The following is a 21,971-nucleotide window of genomic DNA, read 5'->3' on the forward strand; positions in this document are numbered from 1 at the left end:
CAGGACTTCCTTTTCATCTAGGGAGATTTTATCAGCAAGGACACAGGATATGTCCTATGACACAGGAATTAGGTTCAGGGAACAAAGAGATATTGTTCTTTCATAGATGTTCTTTTATGCCAACTAAGAAAAGCCCAAGTTTGTAGGTTCTGATATCATCTACTTTGAATGCCTAGGACTTTTAACTATAAGATGTCCACTTTAGGTCTTTGTGTATCTCAGTCTTCAAGATTTATAGATGGAAGCCTTAACTAAGCATTTTGTAATGTTTGCAAAACTAACATAACATTTTAACTAGTCACTTATTTTTTCCCCCACATTTGAAAAAACCAAATATTGTGCTGGATTTGTATATTCAGAAAAGCATTAAACACAAAGTAGATCTAGTTAGCATTAAAGTAGTTCAACATCTTTGAAGATGAGATGCTAATTTTAATAGACAGCGCCAGGGTGATTTGGGAACATCCCACTTAATTTCCTTGTTGAGAGAGCCAAAGGAAGCTACAGAGTTTTAGATGAAATGTTATTTCCTTAGCAACATTTGGACTATGACTTGCTTCTGTAATTTTAGAAAATCACCAAATCGATTTTGGAAGGAATGATATTCTATATAATACCCTTAGAAATGATGAAATTTTAACTTGGGGTTAAAATTGGTTAAAATTTTGCAGATCCTACCCACTAGTGTAATGTACACTTTTGAGTTTGGAAGTTTCAAAGTTAGAACTGAAAATCTGAAATTAATCAAATGCATCAAAATGCTTTGCTATTAGCGTTACTATCATCCAGAAAAAGGCCAGATGTGCAGCTGCCTTCAACACAATTTTTGATTACTGTGTTCCTAAAATGCTTAAATAAGACTCAAAAGACCTGACTTAGTTGATCCTTTCTCTTACAAACCAACAAATTTCACAGGTTTAAATATTAATGATTATTATAAATGTGTGAGGCTTGCCATTACATCCTCTATCACACCAATGTATTTCTGTAAATACCCCCAAAATATCCATCAGCCAAGAAACCTTTAAGGTGATTCTGTGTGTGCTTTTTTTTTTTAATTGTATAATTCATTTATACAGAGAAATCATTTGGAGTGATCTATTTACAGTCTTTTCCAATTTTCATTTCCATTGGTCAAATATATTTCACATAACAGTCAACATTTACTTGAACTGACATCATTATAAACATGCCATGACTTAGGGCATTTGGTCCAGACCCCACCCCCCCACCCCTTTTAAAGACAATGAACTGTTATTTTTAACAGAGAAATTAAATTCTAATTTCACTTTCTATATATCTTCCATGTATCATTTTGCAGTAAAAGATTCACCAGTCTTTTTTTCCATCTTACTAATAAATCCACCAAAATTTAGTTATTGTCAAATTTTCAACACATTTCATTGTTTCTTTTCAAGCTCATTATTTGCAAGTATTATAAACCAAGGCAAATAAAGTTCACTTCCTCTCAAGCCTTCTACAACTTACTATACACCCTCAAGTTATAGCTGTTATAACTATCTTCTTTCACATTCTGGTACAACCAGACATTTTTACTTTAAGACAAAGCTACTCTCTTTTTCCTTCTTTTTTTTTTTTTTTTAACTTACTGCCCATCAATTTGCTTTCCCTTTTGCTTTTCAGACACTAAAACTTTCAAAGAAATTCTTAAGACGGTTTTCTTTCAGTAGTCTAGAATATAATAAGTCATTTCATCTGTGTTCACTGCCCCAAAATGCTATATTTTAAAAATGGCAATTTTCTTAATTGGCTCAAAAACAGTATGGCTTGGTTTCACTTGGTAAAGTTAATATGATTTAAAGGGGAAAATATATAATACATACACACACACACACATTTTTAATCAAAGAAGAAAAATATTTTAAACACATGCCAATTTGAAAAGGTATCAAAGTAAAAAAATAAAAGCAAATACTAAAAAACTACTTTACAACAATAAAAAAAATTAAATAACTGGCAGGTTAAATGGATGAAAATGAGGAATATGGAGTGAAAAACAAATAGCATTCCAGTTGATAAAACAGAAACACTTCAATTTTATGGTTTTCCAAGGAAATTATGTTTCATCGTAAATTTTGAAATACTATACATGTATATTTCACATAGATTCTAGGTGCCAATGTTAAAATTTCAAATTCTGCATGCAAGATTTACTGAAGAAACACTGGTAAAATACCAGTATCTGCAAAATTCTACATTTTGGCAAATATTGTAAATATCACAATTGGTTGGTATTTATAAGTCATGATGGATTCAGAATTAGGAGATAATCTATTTTATAAATATTTCATTTGATTTAAAAATACCAGGCTTGCATGTTTTAAATGAACCCAGAAAATGATATTTTAAAAAAGACTGTACTTTAGCAGTAATCTGTATACCTTTAGCTGCCGTTGGGGGAAAAAAAAATCCAACAACCAAAAACATGGAAAATATTAAGACTGGTATAAAGTAACCCTACAGTGTTCCCATGCTCACATAACAAGAAAAACAAAAACCAAAAATGTACACATTTATAAATTAACAGTCTTTCACCAGTTAATACACAGAGCTTTCTTTATACCAAAGTCTCTTTCCGTTTGCCACTTAACTGGGCTTTGTCCCTTGTTTTTCGGAACCCAGACTGTGTTCGGTGTGTTTTTACACTCTTGGTATCTTCTGCTGTGTGTACACTGGAACTATATTCTGAAGTATTTTCATCGACTTCTACCTGTATAACACTAGAAACTGTTGATGTTCTTCGCTGGGCTTTGATGTGGGATACAGACGGCTTGTTCTCTTCACCCTCTTCACTGAGCTCTGGCAAATCCTTAAGCTCTGTGGAACTGGTGGACTGCTGGAAAGGGGCAATAGCGGTTCGAATGCAATTGAACCACTGCTGCTTATGGAACACATCGTTGGCTTGTAGAGTGTGAGACTGGCCTGGAGAGGGGTCTTGGAAGCGAACTCTAAAGATGTTTTTAGCTGAAACACAAAAATTTTTTTAAAAAAGGAAATCAGACTTTTAGAAAAAGCTTATTTTTAAAACCAAAAAGTTTAAAAAAGTTATTCTAATGGTCATACAATTTTAATATGGGTGCTGGTATTCATGCAGTAGGAAAGTCTATTAGGCAGCTATATTAAATTAAGTTCAGACATCACTTATTAGATACACCTACTGGTGTTAGAGTAGCAAAGCACTTGGCAGCTCAATAATGTCACAAGTACAGGAGGGTGGGATGTATTTCATTTTTAGTTGTGTGGAGACAGAATTCTTAAAGGTTAAAATTAAAATCATTTAGGCTCTGAACTTATTTAAGCCATTTTAAAGTTTTTATTTTTACCTTTATCTGAGTTGCTGAAAGCCCCTCGAAAGGATCCTCCCATTCTCACATCTCCATCCTGCAGGTCTTCTAAGACCAGCTCTTGGACTGGGATTGGTTGCCGGTAAACCTGGTAAGAGTGACGCTCATTTCGTGTAACAGGTCGAGTCAAAACCAAGATGTCTTGAAACAGGAAAATGTAAAGCTTCTGGAAATAGGAAACAAAAGCTTTCTAAAAATGGAACTCTGTGTTAACTGAAACATTGTTAAAATCACTTGAATTCACATTATTATTAACTTCACCAAATGTCTTTACTAAGATCTACCTTACAGATAACCTCATAAAGATTGTTATCAACTCACAAAGAGTTATTTCCTCTGGACAGTTTTTTATAGACAGTTGGGGTGTAACATTAGATTAAGCACCAGCTAAGGTAAATACTATATGTTACAAAGACCTGACTCTAAGTAACATGACCCGAAACACCAGTGCTGTATGCTGCAGCTTTCAAACAAAGTAGGGATTAAAAACGCAAGCTGGTAAAATAGTTCCATTTTGTCCTACATAAATTTAAGCCTTTATAGAATAATTAGACCTCAACAACAGAAATCAGAAATGTTAGATTTGAACTTTTCCCAAATAAACCCAAGTTATAAATTGGGTTTTTAAAAAACTGAAAATGAAAGAAAAATACCATTCTCCATGATTACATTGAGTTCTGGCAGCTGCTTTTTTAATGAAGATTTTAAAAAATCAATCTGCTTCAGCAATTTGTTTAATAGTGCTAAAAACTGCTTCCATCATGAGAAAGTAAATTGTTCAAAATACATTTTTGAAGGATATATTTTGCATTATGGAACTAATAATTTATTTAGAAAGGAACCACTAGTCAAAAAAGTTGACTTATGCTTCAAAACTAAAAAGTCAAATATTCTGATTCTCCACTGAGATGTTGAAGTCATCTTATTTATTCTGTAGCTATGAAAACCAGTTTGCTTTATCAAAAGTGAGAACATAAAATAAAAAATAGTAATCTTAGCTCATGATATGTGTTGAATTTATTTCACAAGACTGCTTTATAATTTATGTGAAGAAATTAAATAATGTGGCAAGAAGAAAGCAATAGCTTTTTCACATTAGTATTCAAATACGCTTACATGTCCATTTTTATTCTTCAGCTCCCCATGGCAAAGCAATACTTTGCTTGCTTCAATTCTAGGATCCTTCTGCTTTTCATCCAGATATTCCAGTTTGTCAATGTAATACTGGCACTCTGATTCACCTTTCTTTAGGTTGATATCGGAGAGAACTCCTTGTATTATCAATACCTAAAAATTGTCAAAAAAAATGATGAAGCAACTTCAGTATATTAACTTATTTCACATTAAAATAAAACCTGAATTTTAAAGCTTGGAGGAATTTTAGAAATCAGTTACTTCAGTCAGTCCCTTCATTTTACAGATGAAGAAATAATCCCAGCAAAACTGGGTGATTTGCTCAATCTACAGCTAGTAGAAGAGACCAGATTAGAATGCAATGTCTTGATTAAAACAGAAATATATAGTCTGTTAAATTCAACACACATTTCTTTATTGCTTAGTGCACAGTGCACTAATGCAATGGGTACTTACATCACTATGATTAGATTTAATGTATATGAGATTTGAGAGTACCATTTGATACCTTTTCTAAGGTAACCTAATGTACAAACTTAAAAACATAAGATTCATTTGTGGACTACTTACAGCTTCCTCCAGAAGCTGAACATCTGGGTGGTCTTTTGGAGTATGTCTGAGAATTTCTTTTAACAGTAAAGGGTATTTGACTAGGCGACTTCGAGGAATATCTAGGAAGCTCCAAAGATCTAGTTTTCGACTGAAAGGAGATTCAAGACATCGCTGGAGGAAGTCTTGGACTCTTGGATCTTGTTTCTTTTGATCAAGAAGAGCTTTGGCTGCCAACTGGTTACTACAATAGCCTCTGTAGGCATTCAAGCCTGGTAACTGAAGAGTAATAAAAGAAAACAAAGTATGGTTCTATTATGATTTAGTTCATTAATAAGCCTGTGAACATGAAACACAAAACTCCTAACTAACTATTCCTGAGAGTTTTATAGCAAGCTCTGAAAATTTCCATGCTTGTGATAAAGGGAGTAGGATAGTATTCTGGGGCAATAACCAAATGCCCTTTTCCAATTTCTCTACTTGGCTAAATCCGACGGAAGACTTATGACTTCTACTTTCCTAGTCTCATTTAGATGCTAGTCTCTATATTCCCATAACATCTGAATGTTCCTCTATCTCATTCATCAAAAACATGAGAATGCTTATTTACTTGACTATCTCTAATTAGATGATAAATGCCAAGGGCAGAGATCTTTTATCACTGAATCTCCTGCTTTTAGAACAGTACCTACTATTTGGTAGGCACTCAAATGGCAAAGAGATAATCAATGGCATATAATATGGAAATTGTGTGCAGGGAGGAACATCTTTATAAAACAAAGCTATACTTTTCACAAACAAATTTTTTTTTAAAAGAGACTGTTAACAACTTCATATACCTATATAAATTTGTTTCATTTCAATACCTTCAGTTGTTTGTAGAATCCAGTTAATGAATCAACTTGTTCTGATATTCATCACAAATTGCAAAGTATACTATATCTGTAAAAAACTATACAGAGTAAACAACTTGATACTTACCCAGTTCACAAGAATGTGACCAATCTGCTCTACTGTTCCATCAGGCTTGGTTGCTTCTCCTATTCTTGCCAATAAATCTGAAGTATAAAAAAACCCAGAAATACCAAATAATGGGTTTATTTGAAAAAATAACCCAGCACTAAATAGAAGTCTAGATTTTAAATTACTTAAGTTACTGCTGTTCAGAAACTAATGAAAATTAAATAACATTTCTAACCTTCATGCAGAGGTATATAAGCGTCCAAATCACCAAATATATGTGTGAGTTCCTCTTCTGACATAATAGACAACTTTAACATGGGGTCATGGTAGGCCTATCAGAGGAGGAAAAATATGTCACACACAAGAGATCAAGCAAATAAAACTTGATGAGAGATCTATATTTGAATGCAAATGTGACTAATTATATAAAAGTTAGAATGGATTCTATTTGCTACACATAAAAAGAAATGAAATATATGTTAAACCCCAAAAAGACTCTTCTACTAACACTCATATTAGAAGACATCTAAACCTCACGTAAAACATAAAGTATTCGCCACTAGTTTCTAGTTTTCTACCTGTAAAGGTAAGAAAATAATCCTTCAGAATTTGTGGCAAGCAAAGAGTTATACACTGACCTTTCTTGCAAGCTTGAGATCCTCAATTAAATCCTGTTCACCTCGGGACATTTCATATATTGCCTAAAAAAAATCAGCAAACATCATAGGTCCTTTGAGAAAGGAAAATTTTTATATATAATTGATATTTACATTAGTTAACTGATGTTTTGAACAGTGCTTTTTAAAGTGGTTCAGTCTGAAAACTCTAATTCAACGTGGAATATCAAATAAGAGGTTGATAGATGTTTTATAATTTTACCCCATTAGAGTTTAATTTGATTAAGTATTGCTTAGCATGTGTTATGGATTATTGTTCAAATACAAAAATAAGCCAATTTTGCCAAAGGCATTTGTTTGCTGCTCTTTTGGCAAACATGTTTAAAAAATGGGGACTCTCCTTTTTTTTCAGCATAACCCAATAAATAAGGTTTGATATCAAATGCCAGTCAGCTTACCTCCTGACGTTTGATTTCTCTGGTTGTTAAAGACTCCTTCATATTGACGTCTAACATCTCTGACCATAGTACACTACTTCTTCTTTTGGTAGGTGTTGGGACTGTTGATCTGCTATATGACTTCTGGGCAGAAGCCGGGGATCTGTTATCACCACGGAGGGTAAATGACTTTAAAAAAAAGAGGAAAACAAAAGAGAAAATAAGGCAGTAATTAAGAAAGACAAATTAAAAACAAAGTTCTGAAGATTTTTCAATCCTTCAAAAAATATTTATCCAAGCTCTAATCTATCTAATCTAACATTCAAAAATACTTTTCATCCAAAATTAGTTCTTGGGAATAAAAGCTATCTAAGCCTACCAGCATATTTCAAAGAGAAAACTTATGATTAAGTACAATAGGGCAAACCTGTTTGTTCAGCAACTCAATGGAAAATAAGAATTTTAGGCTTCTATATAAAGCCCTTTACCATGTTACCTCTACATTCCTTTCTAAAAATTTTTTTACCTGTATTGTTTGACCAAAGCGCCTGACTGCTCCATTTCTTACAGGAGATATTAAATTTGCCAAGGATGTGACCCGAGCTAGTGGTCTAACTCTTTTATTGCTTGGCTCCTGTAAAAATAAAAACAGTTTATAGTAAATGTGTGCTTGGGCTCAATGATTTCAAACAAGTTTGGACAAAGGCAAACCCTCTAACAAAATAATGTTTTGTACATCAAAAAATATAGAAGCATGGAACTCTGAAAGTGAATGTTGTTCTTCGTTGTTAAAACAGTAAGAACATTATTGAGTGGCAGTAACTTATTAAATAATAAATGATATGAGAAAGGCCAAATATATGAAAAACAATTTGAGAACATAAAAATTTTACCATTACATAGGAGAAAAGCTAAAATTAAAGCAAAGAATTTGATTCTGAAATCCTGTAAAATTTTTTTAGTTTAATATAGAGAATACCTTTTTTTTATTTAAAAAAAAAAAGCCTCTTTCTTATGAAAAATTCCAAACATATACAAAAGTAGAAAATAGCATAATGGATCCCATGTACCCATCACTCAGCTTCATCAGTTTCCAATATAGCAATTTATTTTATCTCTGTCCCTACTGGGATATTTTAAAGCAAATCCCAGACATCATATCATTCTCAAATATTTCAATTGGGGAATAACTTCTAAATAAAGATGACTGACACTGAATGGGAATTCTGAAGGCAGTGAGGTCCATGTCATGGGGTGTTCAAGCAAAGGCAGAAAGAGTGTTGTGGTTAAAAATCACATTCAAGTTATAGAACCAGACTGCCTGGGCTCAAATCCTGGTTCTAGCACTAGTTGCTAGGGTATCCTGGGCCTCAGTTTTTTCATCTATAAAATGGCGTTGGTAACAGAACTTCCCTTATAAAGCTGTTATGAGGATTAAATGAGATAGGCTTAAAGGGTTCAGAACAGGAGTTGGCATACAGTTAAGTTTTAGCTCTTACTAACATTCTTTCTTAGGGCTATGTCCACTTACTACTTAAAAACTGGGATTAAATAATTAGACCTTCCCTCATGTATTTCATTTATTAACTTAAAGGAAAAAAAAATATAAATTCAGAAGAAAGAGTTATTATTCTGCATGTATTGCTTTAAAATATTAATATAGCAAACATCATTTATCATTCAAAGATCTTAAAACTTCATACAAATTGCATTAGTCTAACTTTACTGCTAGGAAAATGGACGCATACCATTAAATGACTCATAGTTGTTGAAATGAAGAATGTCACATCATAAAACATGTCTATCCTTTTAAATGTTTATAGAGTATGATTATTTATTTGTATTTGGTGCCTCTGACAATTGTAGCATACTTGGCAAAATAATTTTGATGAAAATTTGGAATGATATATTTTTAAAATTTATATAAAAATTACCATTTAAAAATAACAGAAGAAACATTTTCCTAAAATGTTTTGATATGGCTAAATCCATATAAAATTTGACCTTTTAAAAGAAAGCAAACCAAGATAATCAAATAGTTAATGTCAAACATTAAATAATGGATAAGGAAATTGAATAGAAATGATTCCCTTAGAATAGCTTAAGAATAAAGTGGCAGAAAGAGTTAAAATTCTTTGAAAAAAAAAGAAACTTAATTCAAATAGCCAAAGGGGCAAAACTTATATTTACTAAAGGTCTTAAATGTATGTGTATGTGTATGTGTGTGTGTATCAGAAGGAAAGTGAATGACTAAAGTGAGGACACTTTGTAGATAACCAAAAGAATTCAGAATTTTGAAGGCCTGCAAGAGAGGTAGTTTTAGACCCCATCTACTCCCCACCCCTCAAATTAATTCCAAAGTAAAACCCTGAATGTAAAGCCACTACTCTGCAAATGTTAAATGAACTGAAAAAGAAACCTTCAAGATTTCTGACCACTGTGTGGCCAAGGACATGTGTGAATGCCTTTACAAAATCCATCTGTGCAAGACTGAAGTGACACATGCATGTGCAGAAGGTCCTATATAAGCATTCCTTTCTGTTTAGTAAAGATAGTACAAAGAGTCTTCTGTTTGAATGGAGATATAATTACCTCACAAAGTCAGATATGCCAACATTAACTAGAAACAAAGCAGATGTCAGAAAGTTCTGTTCCTCTTTTTAGAAAGAGGTTAACTCCTCTTCCTTGTTTCAAGTGTAAGAAATCTCCCTTCTCAGAAAACCACAAAACATTTAATTTCAATTTAAAAGTCTTTGCAGAAGTGTTCCAGTGAATTTGAAAGGAAGAGTTAGATTAACTGGGTGGAAAGGAATTTTTAATGTTTTTCACTTTATTATAAAGTCAAATTAATGGTAATTCTTATCATTATAAGGTCAGTTACTGTACAACTAATGTCCTAACAATTCAAAATTATGTGATATTGAAATTAAATCTATAGAATTAGATCGGATTTAGATTATTATGTAAATACAAGTATTTCTAATGCATTTTTCTGAAACAAATATGGATTTTGTTTATGCAGTTTCTTTAGGGTGGCAGGATACTATGCTAAGCAGTATTTGGTGGTTAAATGCTAACCTGAGTCCTTTAAAAAGTCATCTATAGCTCCATTTTCCACAAAGGATAGGATTTATTTAGTTTAAAATGCCCTGAGAAGAAAGTGTGGGAATAAAACAGGAAATATTTGGGGTGACAAAGACCTTGTACCTTTCCCACATGCTTTTGAGTATCCAATAGTAACTTTCTTGCCTTACTAAAAAAGTACATGTGAAGAATACTTGGCAGACACTACACAAGCTTTTAGCATTTATATTTCAAAAGTATGGATACTTTTAGAGAATAACCCCAAAAATATAGTGGAAATGTAAAGGTGTAATAATGAATATGGTTTATAGCAGAGTACACTACTAATTTTAGGATAGGGATAGTATTTGAAAAAAAAAAACCAGGGAAACTTTTGTGGAAAAGTGAAATAGATTAGATATATTCATGAGTCACCTATAAGGTTGATGTAAAACCTTGTCTCTTGAAATAAAGTTAGGATTTGGTCCATGTGAACTACAACCAAATGTAGTTTTTCTTTAGAGGTTCAACTGAACCACTTTAATTATATTGGTTTGGGCTTGGTTTTTAAGAACCTAAACATTTGCATTGTCAAAAGGCATAAAAACAATGTTTATGCAGAACTGAAACAACTTGTGCATGAGCATGCGCGCGTACACACACACACACATACACACACACACACAATACAGGTCCAATATTTGGGGCTGATGAAGGAAGAGAGGAGCAGGAGGTCTATCTGCCCTACTGCCACCACAAGTAAGAAATACTACAGTTGTGCTGCTTTGTTATTATTTATTTATATTTTACAGTGCTGAAAATGGTATTATGGTGACTATAAGAAGCTTAAAGAATAGATACAGATATTGAACCGATACCCTCTCCTTAAAAGACAATCTGCAAATTTATGGAAATAAAGAATACCAGCAAGTATTACATGTTCAAGGAAATTTCTAACTGTAGGTAATCTTTCAAGGACTAAAGTTCACTTGAGAGGGTAGAAAACCAACACCCTGTAACGTAAATTCATGTTGTTTATTTAGGTTAACCTTTAATCAGATGATCTCATTTCCTAGGCAATCATGCATTATCATAGGAAACCTGCTTAGAGACTGGGCTTTTATTTAATTTAAATAATCTGCCGGCAGTTCAGATTTTCTACCTTAAAGTATTTTCTGGACATGTATAAAGAGAAAATTGTTAAGATCAATTTAAAATCTTTTACCAGGATGCACACTGCACATAAATGCAATAACATGGAAAAATCCTGCTGTGAACTCAGCTTTTTTATAAAAAGATTTTTTATTTTAATAATGATATCACTGAAGAGGACATATTTTAGGAGCGTCTCCTACACAAATCGAATCAAGACACTTACATTATTGCCTCTATGGCAAGAACTTTAAAAAGAAGAATGAAAGTAAAAAGATTTTTAAAAAGATAAAAATGAGCTATGATTACATAATTCTTCCTTTTCTATTTAGTAGGAAGAAGAACAGAAATACTCAAACCATTTCTGGTGTTTTCAATCTTTTGAATGAAAGTATTCCTGGAGCATGGCTCATGGCTAATACCAAACAGGAAAAAAAAAACAGTTGTTGATGGTCTAAAAGATTATCAGGCTTAGTATTTACAGTGATGATCATGTATCTGACTTGCAATACTGAAAGGAAATGCTTTGTATAAACTTTATGAAAAGTGGAACATATGAAAAAAGAAAAAAGCCAAACCATAGGAAATAAAAGCTTGCCTTTTAAAGATGGCAGTTATTTTAACTACCAAAAAGGTGTGTATGTATGATAAACAGCTTTACTGAAGCATAACTGACATACAGAAAAAAAATGGACACATTTAAAAAGTACAGTAAGTTTGGACATATATATATACCTGTGAATACATCACCAAAATCAAGAAGTACAGAGTTAATTCAATACAGATACACCATTTCTAAAACGTAAGTATATACTATATAGTAAATACATTGCAGTATATAGCACAAATACACTACCATCTAGTGTTAACTGTCAAGATTACATAAAATTGTATAAAAATCATTTAATTATTTTGATACATGTTCATAAAGTTTAAAAACCATAATTAAAGCAAGGGGGACAGAAGTATCTACATAATGACTTATTTGTTTAAAAATCTTAACATACGACTTAATAAATGTGGAAAGAAAAAGTAAAAATACACACTGGATCAAATAGTACTTCAGCGGCAATTTGTTCACCAGCATTAACTTGCAAGGACTGGATTATGTTTCCTTTTACACAGTAAGGCAGTTCCTAAGCCTATATAATTACTAATACAAATGCAAATTAAAAAACAAACTATATTAACCACCAAAAATGTAACAAATTGAGTAGTATATACATTTAAAACTTTTTGTGTGTATACTCAAGCTAAGCTATGTATAAAACTATTTAAACTTACAGAATAGCTCTAAACATACTTCAAACCTGCCTATGATCAATCTTACATTTTAACACTCAGCAACCATATTTCAATTACCAGGCCAAATATAAGTTTAAAATTATATTATTAAGAACTTGTTAAACATCTTAAAATTCCCATGGAGTTAGAAAACATTTCTTTTGTCTAATTTTTAATTTAAAGTCTTACCTCTTGTTCTCTGAAGGACTGATTGTTAACATCTAGGACGCGAATAGTCCTTTTAATTGGTAGGAGACCTCCAAGCTCATCATGTGCCACCATGCTTTACCAAGTATCCCTTAAAAAAATCTCTGAAATTAATCCACATCCGAGTCAGCCCTACAACCAATTGCTACAAAGTCACACAGGCTTTTCTTTTGAGTTCTCCGCCACACTTGGCAGCCATTTGCCCATGTCTCTTCCTTGCGGTGGAGCTAATTGCTTCTGCGAGCTGGAGCAAGAAGCACGCAGACCTCAAGGCTCTGTGGGCGGGGCCTAAACTTCCAACTCTGCTTTACGGGGCGTGCACCGAAGGCGTCACGTGACTTTGGTTAACTGGCAGCTACAGCACACCTAGGCTTCTCAGTTTTCACTGTGGAAAAGGAAACTCTTTTATCAATAGGTTTGGAATTTCTTTAGTAAGAGAAGGGAAAGAAAGCTGGGTTAAAATGTACGGCAGAAACGTCTCTTCCTAATTTAAAAGAACGTTCCCAAAGGAGAACTAATTGCTTATCTAGATTTTGTAATCTAGTACTTAGTCACAAACAGGGATACTTTTCCTATTAAACTCTTTTACCTAGTAAGGAATTTACTACGGATACCTTGATAACTTCAAGTAAGAAAATAGTAATTTGTAGTTTAATACCTGTATAAAGAAAAACCTAATTATCCAGGGAACTTGCTTTTATTTTACATAAGTGCAAGCCTATTCACAATTGTAAGATTATCTAAATCTTTATAAAATGGTTCCCATCCATGTTTTCTTATGACTAGCAGGTAAATATAGTAGGCACGCTTCAGTTCACTCTGTTCCTGAAGTAAATCTCTCATAGAGTTATAGGTAAAGTATAATTTGGCTACTTCCCGATTATAAAGTATTTTTTGGACTAAGAGGCAGATTTCTGTATGCTTTTAAAAATTGTTATCTGTGTGCTAGATATTATAAAAATACACAAAAGGTGATTTCTGTTCTAATGGATGTGGGTCCTATTTTAATTAACCAGTATTTATACGGTCTTGATAAAGTCCTAATAAGGTCAAAAGGCCTACTTTTTTCTTTTTTAACACAAAGTACTGTATTTTATTTTGAAAGGTAGATTTTTTTTTTTTTTTTTTTTGAGGTGCTGGGGGCCAGAGATTGAACCTGGGACCTTGTAAGCAGGAAGTCAGCATTCAACCACTAAGCCACAACAACTTTCCTGAGTTAGTTTATTGTTTATTTTTGTTTTTTCAGGAGGCACAGGGAACCGAACCTGGGACCTCGCAAGTGGGAAGCAGTCACTCAACTGCTTGAGCCACATATACACCCTGAAAGGTAGAATTTTAACAAGTATATATTGCTATGAATGATATGATGTTAGTAATTAGCAAACCCACTTCTATTCTTAGGATTTATTAAGAGCAGAGAAATACACAATGTAAAAGGCACTCTACTCTTCTGGATGCTGTGGATGATACAAAAGAACAAGTGGTTTCATATCTGGTCCTGGAGTGCTATCAGACCATTGTATAAAGAAAGGCAACATGAAGAAATGACTAACATAAGATAGCTTTTGAAAATTACAAAGTAAGTTGAATAGCAAGTGCTACAGGAGTTCAGGAGAAGGAGAAACCACTTTTGGTGGTTTTCCCGGCTAAGATGTGGTAGGAAAGACAGCAGAAAGAGGTGGCAAAATGTTAGTGTTGCCTTGAAGGGCATGTTATTTTTATAGGTTTGCGCAAAGGAAAAGTACAGGGCTTGACTAAAAGAGAAAGAGGGAGCGAATGCTGTGGTGGTTTCAGGCTGTGGTTAAAAACAAGATGAGGTGTTATTAAGCAGGTAAGAGAGATCATGGAAGCCATGTTGTAAGAAGACATATGTGGCTGGTGCTTAAGGTGGTTTGTAAACATAATATAAAAATCATAATTAGGTACCAAGAACTCTGCCTAAGATAGGGAGAGCAGGAAAGAAAAAGAATATATGCAAAGAAAATATATTCAAGAAGTCATAGTTTTTAAAGCTGGGGGGATAGCCAATATTGAAAATAAAGAAATAAGGAAGAACCAATTTTTAGAGAAAATGCAGGATTTCATTTTATATATATTTAATCTGAGGTGGTGGAAGAACATGCAAATCAAAATATTCAGCTAGTAGTTAGAAATGTTGGACAGGGATTTGGAACACCAGGAGGAGATTTAGATTGGAGAGTCAGCCACATAGAGGTCAGAGGTGAAGCCTGGGTATAAATGAGATGCCTGGAAGAGAAAATCTGGACAAAAGGGACAGGAGTCCAAGGATCTAACTTTGGAGGACTGCCAAGAGAAAAAGAATTGTGCGAAAGGATCAGTAAGAAGGAAAAGTAATTTCAAGAAGCCAAAGGAAGAAAAGGTGTTAATTACAGTAAAGAGATTAAGGAGGATAAGAAAAGATATATGAATGTATAGTGATTTCAAGGTTAATGGTGACCTCAAGTATGCAAGTTCAGTGGCATAAAGACAGAAGGTAAACTGCAGAGATTGAAGAGTAAATAGAGCAGAATAAGAATTAGCGGGCACAGACTTTTTAATGATAAATAATCTATAAAAAATAATTTATTGAGGTCTGTGGGACAGTATAGTGTTACTTGCAGGAAGGATCGATGCTGCCCTTCTGTAGCCGCCAATGTGCTTTGTATACACGGTTTTAATTCATCTGTCTGCTTTAAGAGTATTTTTTTAATTTAATTTTTAAGTAATGAAGATTGTTTATATTTGTTCATCTATCCTCTACGACCTGATCACCCTTGGGCAATATGTGTGATGTGGTTGGCCTTAAGAGTGGCTGACTGTAAAAGATGCCTTTCTAAAGTATTAAGCGGAAGTGAGATTATGAATCCAGTTCCTTAATATTACTATAAAAGTTCTCAGAGCTAATAAGAGTCTGGGCTAGAACATAGCCTTGTGTTAAGGAAGCCAAAACTTTATGGCCACTTTGTTTTTTAAGAGAATAAAGGACTGTGCAGTCAGAATTAGGTAAAGAATCTGTTAGGGAATTCATATGGGTCTCTTATCCAATGTCTTTCTCAAAATATTGTGAAATGTTTTCCTACTTAGTTCTGATGGAAGGTCAAAATAAGGAGAAGGGACATTTTTCATCTCTCCTTTAGCTGAGGACCCAAGAAGTAAAGACAGACGTGTCAAACAGAAAGCTTACATGAGCCTAATGGGGCCTAAAGCCATGGCCACAAAAATCCCAGCCTTATCAACAGTAAAATCTTAGCTTAATTTTGAATATTCAGATTTGTGATCTAAATATAATTTAGACAACTGTAGATAGAATCTAAAAAAGGAAAATGAGCAGGTGGATGTTCAACTGGCCCTGAGGGATAAGCCTGAGAGAATCTTGAGCCTTTAGCAATTAATGTTCCATAAAATCAGAACATTTAGCAATGTTTCACAAAATGAAAAGGTCTTTTGAGATCATGGACCTACCCTTCTCAGTTTTCTTGAAGTATGGTAGTGAAAAATAGAAGGGAAAAATGAGTTCCTACTCTGTGCTAAGAGCTTTATGCATGCTATCCTATTTAGTCAACACTTTGAAGTACATATTCCTTGGACAGAAACCCGAGCTCAGAGAGTTTTAGAAACTCGTCCAAAGTTGCATGGTTAATCAATGGCTAAATTTTTTTTTCTATCTGGTTGCATCATCTTTTTGGTGTGTTGCTTTGCTGCATGGGGACCTGTGCCAAATCACACAGGCCTGAGACATCTTTTTTTTCTTTTCTTCTTCATCTTCTTTTTTTTCTTTTACCGAGAAGTCCTGGGGATGGAACCAGGGTCCTCCATATGGTAAATGGGAGCTCAATTGCTTGAGCCACAGCTGCTTCCCTAAATAGAGATGTGAATCTGGTCTGCTCAATTCCTATTATAACACACCTTCCAGATAAAATGATAAACGAAAAACCTTTAACACATGTTCTGATATATACTATCTGTTCAGTAAAAGTGTTAGTTATCATTCAGTGAGCTAACAGCAGACTGGGTTTAAAATTTAAGTCTACTGGGTCCTAAGCCAGTGTTCGCTGAATAATGCCAATATTTTATAGAGAAAGAAACCACAAAGAAGCCTAAGAAATTAGTTGCCATAAAGTTGTTTTGGATTAAGGTAGAGTAAGTAAAAATGTAATAATAAAACACTTTAAGTTGTTAAACTTTCAAAGAAATCCTATTTCAATCGATGGTAGTGCTTTAATTATCATGTTATTAATAGAAATTATTTATATGGCTTACTTAAAATGGCATAACTGGGCACAGATTGGTTAAGTGTCTTTTCCTTGTGTAGAAGACTTAAAATTCATAAACTTAAGAGGGGAGCGGATGTAGCTCAAGTGGTTGAGCGCTTGCTTCTAATATAAGAGTTTCCAGGTTTGATCCCTGGTACCTCCTAAAAACAAACAAATGAAAAAATCAACTCTCAGTTGGGGAGTGGACATAGCTCAGTGGCTGAGTGCCTGCTTCCTATGTATGAGGTCCTGGTTCAATCCCTGGTACCTTCTTAAAAAACAAACAAAAAAGAAACACAAAAAGATTAAAAAAAAAAAAAAAAAAAAGACCTAAGTGGGCTATCTAAAAATAATAATGCAGCTTTATAAAAGTCATCCAGGTTTTGGTCAAAGAACTACTGGCTCCCAAACACCAGGTTTAGTAAAAGATTTTGTTCTTCAGCTTGTATATGGAAGCTTTAATGCTTTCTTCCCTAAAATATGAGTGAAGTAAATACAGAGAAAGATAACATTTTAAGGCTACTTCTTTTAATGTGAAAAAATGGTTTGGGACTTAGAGCACAAAAATAATCATTGCCTGTTTTTTGTCTATATATATATTTAATTACTTTTGTCTGGAACAATAGAAAGCAATTGTAAATTAGGCTAGGAAAGGCATATTACGGACAAAGGGTAAACAAAATCTAAGTTCTCTGCTGCCCTCTACATGAAATATTGTGAAATGCAGTTGTCAACTTGTTCCTTACATTTTGTAATTAAATTTGTAAGGTTTGTAAGGACCTTTTATATAAATGATTGCATAAACATTCTTTTTATCTGTAGCAAAATATGGATGATAATAAAATTTGTAACTTTAGCCTTTATGTAGCTTTCATACTTTATATTACTAAATTAAACATTTTTAAATTTATATTACTAAATTAAACATTTTTAAATCACACAAGTATATAAAAAAGATTCCACAGCTTACAGAAAAAATTTTAAGGACTTTTTCTAAACATAAAAAAACTGTGTTCCATTTTAAAACTTTGGAGTTCAAGATCACAAATATCTACTGTATTTCTCTCTAAAAATATGTTAAAATTTCAAATCTGATTAAAAAAGGAAACACTGAAATAGTAACAAAATGGAACTTTTGAGAAAAGAGTTCCAAAATATCTAGTAATAAGTAAAAAACAAAAAAACAAAAATAGTGGTTACATTTGGACTAGCATGAAAGAAAACAGTAATGAAGCTGTATGTGGTTATGGATTTTTAAAAATCCTTTAGATGAAAAATTTGTCTCCAAGCTCTTCTAGGAATTTAGCTTAGGAATAGATCAATTCACATCTACTAAGTACACTAATTGAAAGACAATAAACAGGGTACTTTGATAGGCTAAATGGTTTGGTATTATCAAAACAATGTTTCTTTTTTGCAATAACAAGACAAACAGCAAATAAAGTGGGGTACTGGTGCTCTAAGTGGTGTCTTTATCTCAGGTACACAGGTTAACAAATAATTTCCAGTGTAATGTAAAATCACTTATGCTTACATAACTGGATGTTGAGTAGGGTTTCTCCCATTTTTCCTGAAATTCAGGTAAGGCCAAAAATGAAAAACAACACAATATTGTCTTGTGCCCAGCCTTATATCTTCTCAGCTCACTTTTTACTTTTATCATCGCCACAGCAACCAGCTTTGTGCAGTTGTAATCTGACAGCACATTGCTTCACTTGCACTGTATATTTCCTGCTTTCTACCCTGGGCTTCTTCGATGATGCTGTGTGATATTTACACATGTGTAGCCTGGTAGTGTAAGGGAAAAAAAGTCAATGGTATGGGGCAACCATTGACTAATGGGGCACATAACTGGTGGATAAATGCTCCCTTCTTCAGTCCCTTGAGAATACAATTCACAGCTCTTCAGAGGGTCCCTAGCAAGATCACGCCCCAGTTGCCCAGAGTGGTGACCAGCTTAATAATAGACACTTGTATTGGTTGCCTCTGTTTCATACCCCATTCCTATTCTCTGGGATCACACCTCAAAATAGAAAACCGGTAAATTAGCCCTTGTCTCAGACTCTGATTTCTGGAGGGAGGGAATCTGGAAGATGTTGATACTGAGATTGGTGCTAGAGATTAGACACACAGGATGGGATGCAGAAATTAGCAACATCATCAAAATTACAGAATGCAGAAGTGGCAGTCTGCAATATATCCACCTTCAATTCATGTGTATGCCTCCTATAACAATCAGAGGTATTGTGGTGAATATCAATGGATTATTGTAAACTTAACTCAAATAGTACATCTAATCTCAGCTAGTTATTGTGTAGAATGTAAAATCTTCACTGGAACAGATCAACAAATCTTCTAGCATTTGGTATATGGTTATTGATCTGGCCTAGGTGTTTTCTTTAATCCCCATTAATAAGAAGGATCAAAAGTAGTTTTTCGGATTGTGGGAAGATGACAATGGGCTAACAGGCAGAGCTGAATGCTTTTACAAAAACTACGGATAAAGGGCCAAACGCTGTCCAAGGGACCTGCCTTGGGGGTCAGCAGACGAGGACGGTGCTACACAACTCACAGACGGTGAGGGACGGAGAGACAAAGAAGCCAAAATGACAAATGTGAATTTACAAGAACCTGTGGCAGCAGGGAAAAGCTCCCCTCCCCCACCCCCACGTAGTAAACTGGGATAAAACACCCGGCTCACTGCAGCCAACTGAGAGAGGAATAGGTATCTTCCTCCCTGTGACCTGTTTCAAGGGAAAAGGGAGCGGAGGTCAGGGTGCTTTTCTTTAGTAAATTTGGCCAGCAGAGCCCACTTTGAATCTCTGATTAAACACAGGAACACAGGAAAGCTGAGACTGAAATAACTCACTAGAAACGTGTGCTGACTAGCGCCATCTGCTGGCCAGTCTGGAAACTGCAGAGACAAAAACTATTGACTCTGTATCCAACTCCTGGGAGAAAAATTTGCATCCCGCTAGTGAGTCCCTGGCCTGATTTTGAAAACTTAAGCTGGGCAATTTTAAAGATTGAGAATAAGTTGAATCAAATATCAAAGAAAAGCTGTGGGGAAAAAAATATAGGCAAGAGAGAGAAATTGACCATCAGAGGAAAGTGACCAACATATCTGGATGCCTAGACAGCAGCAAAAAATTACAAGCAATACTAGGAAACAGGAAGAGATGGCCCAGCCAAAAGAACAAATCAAATATCCTTAAGAGATACAGTGATAATCATATAACTCTCTTAAACCACTTCAAAGAATTTATAGAAAATATGACTAAAGAAATAAAGGATATTAAGAAGACACTGGGAGCACATGAAGAACAATTTGAAGGCTTGCAGAGAAAGGTAACAGACCTTATGAGAATGAAAAACACAATGGATGAGATTAAAAATATATTAGAGGCACATAAGAGCAGATTTGAATTGACTGAAGACAGAATTTGACTTCGAAGACAGAACATCTGAACTGGAAAAGACAGGAGAAAAAAGAGAAGAAAATGTAGAAAATGGAACAGAGTCTCAGAGAATTGAATGACAACACAAAATGCACAAACACTTGCATTATTTGTGTCCCAGAGAAGAAGAGGCAGAAAAGGGGCAGAAAGAATATTTGAGGAAATAATGACCGAAAACTTTCCAACACTTATGAAGGACGTAAATACCAATATCCAAGAAGGACAACACACCCCAAACAGAATAAATCCTAATGGACTTACCCCAAGACACCTACTATTCAGAATGATAAATATCAGAGATAAAGAAAGGATTTTGAAAGCAACAAGAAAAAAACAAGGCATCATTTACAAAGGAAACTCAAAATTAACTGCCGACCTTTCATCAGAAACCATGGAGGAGAGAAGAAAGGGGTATGATGTATTTAAGGTACTGAAAGAGAAAAATTGCAAGCCAAGAATTCTGCATTAAGCAAAGTTGTACTTCGAAAATGAGGGTGAGAGAGAACCAGGAAGAAGGTGGCAGATGAAGAAGCTCCTAGAGTCAGCTCCTGCTACAGAGCAGTTAGTAAGCACCCAGAGCTATCTGGAGCTATTTGAAGCACCTGTTTGGAGGATCCAGGAGACCAAAAGAGCATCCTGCAACATCCTCGAAGGAAGGGAAGGAGACTGCCCATCTGCAGAGAAGTTACAGCACTCCATGCCACGGAGGCCGGTGCCCATCCTCCACTCGAGGCACAAGCCACTTTGGGAGCTGTTCTGCCGCTGGAATTGAAAGCTCCACTTCCCAAAAACAGGGGAGGAAGAGACGGTTGGGCACCAACTTCAGCCACTGATGAGTAAATTCGGCAGGCTAAAATATAATCCTAAGAACAGCTGAAGTTCTGAAAGAAAGAGGCTGGTAGCGTCCATCTTAACTCTGTGCCTGGCATGAGAAGTGGGGCAGACTGAAAATCACAGTGCTGGTAGGGACTGGGTTTCTTCCATCCAGATCAGACTGCAGCTCTAGACTAGGCCCTAGCCCCACCTCCAGCAGGGAGAAAGCTGGGGGGACCTGTGCTAGCCTTTCTGGGAAATTACCGGACAAGCCACGGAGGCCAGTGATCATCCTATTTTGGCAGCACAAGCCGCCCCCAGGAGCTATTCTGTGGCTGGAATTTGAAGCTCTATTTCTCAAAAACAGGGGAGGAAGAGACAGTTGGCCACCGATTTCAGCTACTGATTAGTAAATTCAGTTGACTAAAGTATAACCCCAAGAACAGCTGAAGTTTGAACCTGTTCAAGTCGGAAAGAGGCTGATAGCCACCATTTTGAATCTGCCCCCAACATGAGGGAAGCCAGGCTGATTGATAATCACAGTGACCATAGGGACCAGTTTCTTTTACCCAGATCAGACTGCAGCCCTAGCCTAGGCTTCAGCCCTACCTCTGACAGGGGGGAAACTGGTGGGCCCTATACCAGCCTATTGAGGTAAGTGCAGGTACATTTGATT

At 34.8% G+C, this 21,971-nt stretch overlaps 1 protein-coding gene across 2 annotated transcripts in view; it reads right to left on the bottom strand.

The window, feature by feature from the left end:
* Positions 1-1,577: 1,577 nt before the first annotated feature.
* Positions 1,578-21,971, bottom strand: part of NET1 (neuroepithelial cell transforming 1) — a 52,296-nt gene continuing 31,902 nt past the window's right edge. The window contains exons 1-10 of one of the 2 annotated variants that reach the window (XM_058282464.2): positions 12,754-13,080; positions 7,592-7,699; positions 7,087-7,254; positions 6,650-6,712; positions 6,247-6,343; positions 6,030-6,106; positions 5,070-5,327; positions 4,482-4,652; positions 3,345-3,531; positions 1,578-2,985 (exon numbers count right to left, since the gene is read on the bottom strand). In XM_058282464.2, the coding sequence (XP_058138447.1) occupies positions 2,579-2,985; positions 3,345-3,531; positions 4,482-4,652; positions 5,070-5,327; positions 6,030-6,106; positions 6,247-6,343; positions 6,650-6,712; positions 7,087-7,254; positions 7,592-7,699; positions 12,754-12,846 (1,629 nt within the window). In that variant the 5' untranslated portion in view covers positions 12,847-13,080 and the 3' untranslated portion in view covers positions 1,578-2,578. Of the gene's footprint in view, positions 2,986-3,344; positions 3,532-4,481; positions 4,653-5,069; positions 5,328-6,029; positions 6,107-6,246; positions 6,344-6,649; positions 6,713-7,086; positions 7,255-7,591; positions 7,700-12,753; positions 13,081-21,971 lie in introns of those variants that run through there. The other variant, XM_004477373.5, reaches the window with a different exon arrangement.

Source organism: Dasypus novemcinctus, chromosome 20 (assembly GCF_030445035.2).
Source record: "Dasypus novemcinctus isolate mDasNov1 chromosome 20, mDasNov1.1.hap2, whole genome shotgun sequence".
NCBI classification, from domain to species: Eukaryota; Metazoa; Chordata; class Mammalia; order Cingulata; family Dasypodidae; genus Dasypus; species Dasypus novemcinctus.